The sequence below is a fragment of the Agelaius tricolor genome, unplaced genomic scaffold (assembly GCF_023055355.1).
Source record: "Agelaius tricolor isolate 1412-34295 unplaced genomic scaffold, bAgeTri1.0.p SCAF_7, whole genome shotgun sequence".
Classification (NCBI taxonomy): domain Eukaryota; kingdom Metazoa; phylum Chordata; class Aves; order Passeriformes; family Icteridae; genus Agelaius; species Agelaius tricolor.
Genome location: NW_027269267.1, coordinates 20,856,047 through 20,865,209, shown reverse-complemented (window position 1 = coordinate 20,865,209; position 9,163 = coordinate 20,856,047). Strand labels below are relative to the sequence as shown.

The 9,163-nt window shown below is 45.4% G+C and overlaps 2 protein-coding genes across 6 annotated transcripts in view; one reads left to right on the top strand and one right to left on the bottom strand.

The window, feature by feature from the left end:
- Window positions 1-662: 662 nt before the first annotated feature.
- On the bottom strand, window positions 663-2,713 carry LOC139591897 (circumsporozoite protein-like). The gene is made up of 2 exons (XM_071431124.1): window positions 2,227-2,713; window positions 663-1,100 (listed from the first exon to the last, which is right to left on the bottom strand). The coding sequence occupies exons 1-2, from the start codon at window positions 2,711-2,713 to the stop codon at window positions 1,060-1,062; spliced, it is 528 nt and encodes a 175-aa protein (XP_071287225.1). The 3' UTR covers window positions 663-1,059.
- The window catches only part of SHROOM2 (shroom family member 2), a 117,012-nt gene continuing 110,417 nt past the window's right edge, over window positions 2,569-9,163 (top strand). For all 5 annotated transcript variants that reach the window (XM_071430564.1, XM_071430565.1, XM_071430563.1 and 2 more), the window contains exon 1: window positions 2,569-2,930. In XM_071430564.1, the coding sequence (XP_071286665.1) occupies window positions 2,712-2,930 (219 nt within the window). In that variant the 5' untranslated portion in view covers window positions 2,569-2,711. The remainder of the gene's footprint in view (window positions 2,931-9,163) is intronic.

The following is a 9,163-nucleotide window of genomic DNA, read 5'->3' as shown; positions in this document are numbered from 1 at the left end:
ACCAGGAGTGTGAAAGCTTTGGTCACCGAGGCTCTTGTTAGACAAATACAGTTATCATTGGTTCTCTTATCACACAAATGAAAAGTAATATTTTAGAATCCATTCAATAAATCCTTTGTTTAATATGTGCAACAGAAAGAATGGAAGTTGAATAAATTCTGTAGAACAAAATGCCTCCTTTAGGCAACTGCTTTCCCAAGAGCTATGTGTCCATGTCTTCCACTGATGTAATTACAGTAGCAGAATTTGACAGTTTTCAATAGCTGCCAGTTCCTGGTTCTAGATTTTCCAGTTTTAAAATCTGTGCTCAGATTTCTTCATCATGCTTCAATACTGAATTTTTAAGACCTATTCTAAAAGCCAGAACAGTAATGTAAATCTTGAATTTCTATGGACAACAAATGTTCAAGATGAAGAATTAATGTTTGGCAGTTGAAAAAGGTGGGATATAAATAGAGAAGACATTTTTTTGCTAGTAGTGTTTGCTCTTCTCATTAGTGATGTGAACTATTTAATTTTCATTGCAATGTGCTTACTTGGGGATACACTAAAGTTTAAATAATTAGTCTGTATCTTCCTTTCATTATCACACTTGCAGAAAACAAATTGCATATTGAAGCTCCTTAAAACTTCCAGCCATATGTTACTGAGTACACATTGCTATGAAGACAACTTGGTGTGTGTTACACAAATATAAATGAAGACTTTGTTTCAGATTCCAAGAATTAGAGACAGGACATGGGGAAAACTACTTATATTTATGCTTGCCCATATGACAGAAAATAATTGCAGAAAAAATCTGACTGAGGATCTGTGAGTCATTAGAGACCTTAAACAACTTGATGCAATACCTAGGTTGGGTACAAGGTTTGTATTTTGCAGGATTCTCATAAAAGAATGCATGAGTTTGAGTACACCCTCCACTATTCCTTCTGTCCCTTAATCACAAGTGAACAGAAATCAACCTAATCATATATTTTTCTTTTTTCTAGATGTTCTCCAATCTGCTGCTGGGATTGACACCTCAGGTGTTCAGGTGTTCTGAACCCAAAGTTTTCTTTAGGTATTGAAGAAACATCCTGTAGCTAATCCTAGAAGTACTGTAGGGGAGAAAAAAAGAAACAAAAAAAAAGGTTTAGTTTGAGGCAGGAGAGTTTTATGAGAAATAAACCAACTGAAACAGGAGTTAGAGGAACAAACCACATAATCAGAATGCCCCAAGATTCACTTTCAGAACGCAAAATATGTGACCTGTTACATCATCACACAAACTTGTAAAATCCCACTGCATATAACCAGGCACCTCCATGAGACAGCTCATCACATGAAAAAGTACCTTGAGGTTCACTAGTCTTTCAGTGAAATGCCAAGGAGGACTGTGTGTTAAGCACACTGGGGGTACTCAAGCCTGGTCCTGATTTAAGGCACTGAAACCTCCTATAAAGTGATTCAATTAAACCTCGAGAATTGCAAAAAAAGTATTCTCAATCTCAATAAGTATTTCACTCCCAGCCTCACCACTAACTCAGAGAAGGCATCAGGCAAACCCAAACCCTGCATTTATTTCCCATCCAAGATTTGCCTTCAGATTAGCACTTCTAGTCCTGCCTCGCACTCTGCCATCAAACTTTTTTAAAAATCTGGGACTCCAAATCTCCTTTCTATTGGATTTCTTTGCTGAAAGCTTCACCTGTGTTTCCCTCCGGTTCTTGCCAGTGCCTGGCCCGGCCCGTCCGTTGCGGCGGCGGGGGCCGGGCCGGGCCGGGCCGGGCGGTGCCGCGGGGCTGCCGCTAGAGGGGCCGGGCGGGAGAGCGCGGCCCGGAGCCCGCGGCCCCTCCCGCCCCACAGGTGGTGGAGGCAGCGCGGGCCGGGAGGGGCCGGCGGAAAGCTCCTCCTTCCTTCGGCTCCCCCTGACCTGCCCCCCGCATTGCCCGGCTTCCCCCTCCCCGAACACCGCGGCGAGACGGGAAGAGCCGGCAAGAGCCGGCCCCCTCTGCGCTCCCAGCCCCGGCCCCCCGCCGCCTGGCACGGCGGAGGCGGGGCGTCCCTGCCCGGACGGGGGGCCGGGTCTTTCTTTCACGGCTGCCCTTTCACCCCACCCTCCACCTGCTCGCCGCTTTTGTTTGGGAACGGGGGTGGAGGGGAGGCGCGGCCGCCCCTGCGTGCGGTGGGGTGACCCGGGTACAGCCCCGGGCCCAGCCGCGGGGTGACTCGGGGCTCACGGACCTTTTCGCTGCTGCCTTTGTCTGGCGGCTGGCCCGGGGCTGCTCCCCTCTCCCTCCTCCTCCTCCTCGGCCGGGGGACCGCGCTGCGGGGCTGCCGCTCTCTGGGAGGGGCGAGCGGCTGCCCCGCTGGTGAAACGCGGCTTTCGTCCTCTTGCCGAGGCGAAGGGGAGGCGGGGGCGCCTCTCCCCGCCGCGCTCCTCCCAGCACCCCGCGGTACTCGGCGGCATTTGCCCCGCCGCCAAGTTGCCACAAGTTGGTGCCGCCCCCCCTCGCCGCCGGGCTCCGGCCTCGGCGTGAGACAATACCGCGGGCTGCGGGGGAGGAGGAAGGGGAGGGGGCGGGCGGAGCAGCCCTCTCTCGCCGCCGATGGGGCCGGGCCGGCCGGCGCTGCGGGGCGGGTAGGTGGCTCCGCGGGCGGCCGCCGGCTGGCGCGCACCGGGGAGCGGCCGGCAGAGGCGAGCCAGCCCCGGCGGCGACGGGCGCTCCATGGAGGACGTGGGGCTGCGGGGCGGACGGGAGCGGCTGGCCGTCGGCGACCCACGGCTCGGCGGCGGGCTGGTGGAACCGGGGCCCGTGATGGTGATGGTGGAGCAGCGGGCAGCCGAGGGCTACAAGCTGGTGGAGGTGCAGCTGACCGGCGGGGCTCCCTGGGGCTTCACGGTGAAGGGCGGACGGGAGCACGGGGAGCCCCTCATCATCACCAAGGTGAGCGGCGCCGTGCGGGGGGGAGGCGGGTCCGGCCGGCTCCATTTTGCCGTGCCCGCGGCGGTGACAGCCCGGCCGCGCCGCCTGCCCGCAGCCCGGGGCGCAGGTACCGCGGGGCAGCGCGCCCAGCGCAGGTGCCGCCGGGCCGGGGCCGCACGGCCGCCGCCAGCGCCCGGGGAGCGGTACCGGAGCGTGCGGGGCTCATCCCGGCAGCTCTGGGGGCAACAGGTTGCTGGGCGCAGGCAGCGTGGCGGCTCCGAGCCGCCGCTTCTGGCCGCTCGTACGCCCCAGTAAAAAGCCGGCGCCGTCGTTGTGGGCGCTGGTAACTGCGGGACCCGAAACCCTCTGCTGGGCTGGTCCCTCCCTCCTTCCCCTCCGGGCTCCTGGCGCAGGAGGGCATGGAGACTGAAACTCGCGGCTCCGAGGCTGTTTCCTCCGCTGCCGTTGCACTTGCAAATTCTAAGTAATTAGGATAGCCTTTTGTTTGTCCCTTCTTCTTTAAACAAAAAGGTCTTGTGGGTAGTGACCAAATCCATGCACGGGGTAGAGAGACATGCTTGGGTATATATGCACTATCTGGTTGCCTTCTTTCTCTTTTGTGTTTTTTTTTCCCTTTCCTTTTCTTTTTTTCTTGTCCTTGTATGCTTACAGCTTTACTCTCAGTGTACTGGACACAAGTTAAAAGAAATGCTTCACGTTTTGTAGAAATTCTTTTTCATCTGGATGTGTTTTGACTTAAGAGCCCCCATTCTCAGTAATTGTTGGTTTTTGCAGTTAAGACAGCTTTCATGTTGCACAGTGAAAGCACATGAAAATAGATCCATATGTTGTAGTGAAAAAGAAGTCACATTAGCAAAGCACATTTTGCTCAAGATCTGTCAGAAAGTTATATATATGCTTTTGTCTCCAAGACCTCCAGACTCTGCCTGTTCCCATTTTGGAAGTGCCAGAGAGTGTCAGAGGTCAACAAGTCCTGGTTTATCCACAACAGAAATTACACTAATCTTATTTTTCATCTGGTTTTGTTGTGAGTTTTCTAGTTGGTTCCCTTCTCCCACCCTTGAAACAACTGTGTTACGAACTTTCCCAGTGAGAACTTTTCAAACCATCTGTTTCTAGATCACTTCCCTAGTGCTGTTTTTCAAGGAACAACAGTCAGTGTCAAATGTATAGGGTGAAAAATGACTGCAGGAGTGTCATTTTAAGGAGGCTGCTTACCACTGTCCTGAATTAGAGAACAGCAAAGCCGTGAGCATTTGAGAAAAAGAGAACAGAGCTATATATGCACTAGCTATTAAGTTCCAATTCAAATAATTCCACCTTTCTGGTAGTGGCTAATAAGTGCTACATCTAAAGACTGATCAGTGATGCTTATTCATAATGTTACCTAGGTATTAAGTAACAGGCATAAATATTTGTGGCATGAGGATGTGGCAGTGGTATGTGGAGAGAAGTGTCTGTGCCTGGGAACCTTTTAAACTGGGTCTGTTGCAAGGGAATAATTAAGTGGAACCACACAGCTGTGCTGCTCTGTGGAAGAGCAATCTGGGTCCATCCGTACAGTCCTAGGAATAAGAGGGGAACCTGGATCCTTGGGTTTAAATTTTTGAGTATATTTTTATTTGCTGTGGTTGGATACAGTGGTATAGAAATAGTTTTGAAACCAGGGACTGAAACTTGTGTGCCCAGAACTATGATTTTTTAGCTGCAAAATTTTCCGCCTTGATTTGGCCCACCCATCATGGTGTTTTGGTTTTTTTACTGTACTGCTTCTAGTGGTGGGAAGAATATTTTAAAAGAGAGTGGTTAAAACAGTCCCTCCTTGCAGGAGATGTAAGGTTTGTCTCCTCTCAGCTGAAGAGAGCTCTGAACTTGTTACCCTGCTCCTGAGTGAGGATCATTGGACTGCCAGGATGAGGAGATGCCGTTTCACGAGTGCTTCTCTCTGTGGCATGTGTCCTTCCTTCTCAGAAGACTGATGGCTGGTCAGTGGGAGAGCCAGGAAAACCCAGTGGACTAAATCCTTCAGGACAGCTGTGGAAAAACTCCTGGTTTTGTGGATTGAATCTGTGCTTCAGCCTTAGCTGGCTATAAAGCTCTGTCTCACTCTAGTCCAGAGCATCTCTGGGGAAGTGAGGGTGGATGACGACAACTGCCAACTCTTCAAGGAATGTGACAAGGTGTGAATGGAGTCTCAGATAGCAGCTGCTTAAGGGGGATTTCTAAAATTCTGCTTGTCTCTGCTGCGCTTTTACAGTCTCAAAAGCAAGATGAGCCTTTGAAGAAAGTTGCACCTTTATGTAAATGCTGAGAAGTCTGTGTTTGTAAATATTTGCCACTTTCTTTAGCATATATGGCACAACTGCCGGAGAAGTAGCACCAAAAAATACTGTAATTGAAAAATTCATGAGTAAATATATGGTGTTCACTTTTCAGCACTTCGTCTGTAATACACTTCTCCATTTCTCTGATTGTGTGGCTATTTCACTTGCTGTTAGGAAGGGAAATTTTTTACTACAGGTGTATCATGGGGGGAGTCTAGGGCAAATACTGGCAGCAAGTACTACTTGGGAATTTTTTAGAAATTAAGTCAATTAAAACAAGAATATCTTTTTGATCCACCAAACTGCCAATAATCAGAAAAAGCAAGGCAAGCTAAAGAGGAGAAAATGTGTCCAGCCTTACCAGAGGTGTAAGTGTGTGCTCAGCTGCTGGAGTTTTGTCCCTGCTCATTGCAGCGGGGTTGCACTGGATGACCTTTAAAGGTCCCTTCCAGCCCAAACTATTCCATGATTGATGCCGTGAGGGAAGTGCTTTGCCCCGAGAGGTCAGTGCACAGTCACACTGCTGGTGCCCAGCAGTGGGCCCAGCACTTTCAGGGTGGGCAGATTTCCCCATTCACAGTAGCTTTTCTTTCTGTACCTGAAACAAGACTTGGAGAAATAGTCCAGAAATAGAACCAGGTAGGCAGAGTATCAAGTTCACCTGCCAGGCACAAGCCTTTTTAAATTTTTTTTTTCCCTTGCCCTTTTTTTTTATTGCTGCAATAGGTACAGAGAAAAATGGTACATGATACAGCTTGCTCGATCTTTAAACATAGCTGGTCGTCTAAAGCTTGCCCCACCCAAGTGCAAATGGTGTTGCTAATATTTAAGAAAAAAGTCTTTTAGCATTGTCACTGTGTTGCATACCATTATTTTTTAATGTCCCTTTAAAAAAATACTTTACATTTTTTCTGAGCTCTGCATGTGTGTGTGATAACATTCCAAAAAAAATTGCCCAAAGGCAGCTTGTTCTTGCCTAATTTGACATCTTAAAAGAAAGGACTTGCTTTTTATGGCACCATGCATATTTCAACAAAAGGTGAAATGAGAACTTAGAGGACAATAATTAGAAGTCTCAGGAGCCTCAGTTTGTATTTTCCTCTTTTTTAAAGAAACAACATCTGAAGAGGGAGGTCTTATTGGAAATAATGAAAATGAAAAGTCAGAGTGCTCAAGAGTGAATCTCTTGAAAATCTCCCATAGCTGCATTATCTTGATTACTTTTACTTTAAAAGTGCTCTTATCTGAGATGCCCAACTTGCAGTGTCAATCATACTATTGATTGTGGGTGGTGGGTAGAGAGTCATTTCACTTCCTGTACTAACAATATCCTTAAGAACTCTGAAGTTGTTCTGCAGTCAGCTTTATCCATATTACATTAATAAATATGAGAACATTCTAGTTCATGCATTTCAAGAAAGATTGATGCATCATTTAAATGAATTTCTCTTTAGTATCAGCTTTACAAGAGCCCACAGCTATACCTCCTCAAGCTATGAGCTCATTGCAGTCTAATCAAGGCTGAGCTTGGCTGGTATTTCAGCAAGATTTCCAAGTGAAACCTGGACTGTTGCAAGAAGTTTTGTTGTTGATTTAGTAGATAGAGTTCTTGTCTCCTGAATCAGTGCTGAATTCATGCCCCAGCTGGAGGTGCTGCCTTTTAAAAAGGAGTATCAGACTCAGAACTTTTATTTTCTTTATTCCACTGCACTTTCCTAATGTGCTCCTGTCTGTGGTTATGTGTGAATTGTATTTTTTTTAACCTAACAATCATTTAAATTGTATAAAGAAACGCTTCTCTATTTATTGGCTGTAAGACTTCTCCATGTGACTTGTATTAATTTGTTGTTTCAGTAGTAAGTGATTGCTGTTTTAGTTAGGTAATTCTTTATTCTTTGGCCTTAAACATGTAACTAAAAGCAATTACTTGCATCACCATACTGCAACAATATCAATAAAGAGCTTTATTGATACTGTATACAAAAAAACAAACAAACAAACAAAACCCTAATCAAACACAAATGCCAGTTTCTTCCCCCAAGTTAGGTGTTTGAGGTCAGCTGCACCGTTTGTAGACACTAACAATTCTTAAATTTGGCTGTGAAGTTTGATGTCCAGAAACACCAGCATTTAGCAGTAATCCTGTGAAATTCCTGACTGCTTCAACTTAAATGCAGCCATTTGTGTAAATAGCTGATTTATAAGTTCTTAGGAGGCATTGTACTGTGGCCAAGAAAGAATTCTAATCTAGGTCTTCATATCCCAACAAGTTTCATTCACTTCCTTCACTTCTAGAAAGATAATACATGGAGGATTATTCATTCTGTTTTGTTTTCTGTTCATTTTCTTTTGGTCATCAAACCCAAGTAGAATTACTGACCTGTATGTGTCAGAATTTTAACAAGTGTAATAGTGAACAATTTTGGAAGAATGTGTCAGATCATGTTCTGTGTTTCTTTTGAAACGTATATTCAGTTTATCTTGCAAGATGGGCTTATGGTCTGAGTTGGATCCTTTTGTGTTGCTCAATTTGATAGTTGAGAAGTACTAGGAAATGTGTTTAAAATGAATGTTTTAGGCTTGAAATAGTATCATGTTGTTATTTATATTTCCCCCCCTGCCAAATATGTTAAAAATTGGGGTTTTTTTTCAATGCTGTAGAAACTGTTCTGGGTGGTGCTTTCCTTGGAGGCTGGTTATTAGATCCCAGGTTTCTATTACTGGAAGAGAGGAGTTGGCTTGCTTTGATGCAGGAAGATCTTATTGCTTTTAATTTGGTAAGCTGGTTGATGAAGGGAATGGTCTCGATTTTAGTGCTTTAATGGCTAGTGAATGATCTCTTTATGACTGTTAATTGACTGGCAGAATGGTGGAGACCACCACCCTCATATGTGGTGTGGAAGTCTGAAGCTTGGGAGGTTGGGTTTGCAGGGGTTTTTTTTTGTTTGTTTGTTTGGGTTTTTTTGTTTTGTTTTTTTTGGTGATTTGTTTTGTTTTGTTTTTGCGAGGGCTTTAACAGTTGAAATGGCACCAGTTTTGGAAATTGCATTTAAAAGTTATGTTGGATATTGCCACCTGTGATCTAAAAACTGTAAGGCATTGAAAGGAAAGGATAGTTTAAAGGCTTGTGACTTCAGAAGTCTCAAGTCAGTTGAGTTAGGTGCTTAGCAGTCAAAGAGCGTGAGAGTGGGGTTTAATGGTGTAAACTTGCAGTACTGAAATTGCAGTCCTCCTTTGTGCATTTCACACTACATTTCAGGGGAAAAATCTGCCAGAGGACTCAGAGTGCTGTTTAAAATCAGAACTAAGAAACTTTGTTACAACAAGTGAACTTCTAAGTCTTGGATATACTGGTTGGTTCCAAATTGCTTTTTATCTCCTCTGCATTTCCCTCTTTCAGCTACTTGGGCAAAAACTGTCAAATTTATCATGATTTTTTAGTTTGAAAGAAAACACAAACAGAATCATTCATGTCTGTGGAGTCTGCCAGAAGAATTGTGTGTTTTGTGGGAATAGTTACTGCAATAGGAGTGAGAGAGCTGGATTGACTGTTTGAATGTGTGGTCTGTTTAAAGGACAATTTAAACTTCTCTGGTTCTTAGTTCATACATATGTTAATGTGTGCTTTTCAGTATGAATTTTGGATGCTCTCATAGACATCAGTGTGGAAATAAGAGATCTGCAAGATACCTCTAGTTGTTGCTTGCTGTTATCAGAGATTTGCCAGTAATGCAATTTATTATCTAGATATCCATCATGTTTATGGTTTTGTTTCTTTTTTAAGAGGAAAACCAGTGTGGGTATGTGTGGTGTTTATGCATATGCTACATATGCTTTACTCAGTTACTCAATAGACTGTACTTATTTTTATCTGCAGACCTTGATTCATTGTGTGCTCTCTGCTTAATG

What these genes read in the sequence shown, in the direction of transcription:
- LOC139591897 (XM_071431124.1), bottom strand. Translation starts at nt 2,713, where the DNA reads ATGGAGCGCCCGTCGCCGCCGGGGCTGGCTCGCCTCTGCCGGCCGCTC. An exon ending in ACAAAGGCAGCAGCGAAAAG is followed by an intron (nt 1,101 to 2,226) that starts GTCCGTGAGCCC and finishes TCTCCCCTACAG; the next exon opens with TACTTCTAGGATTAGCTACA.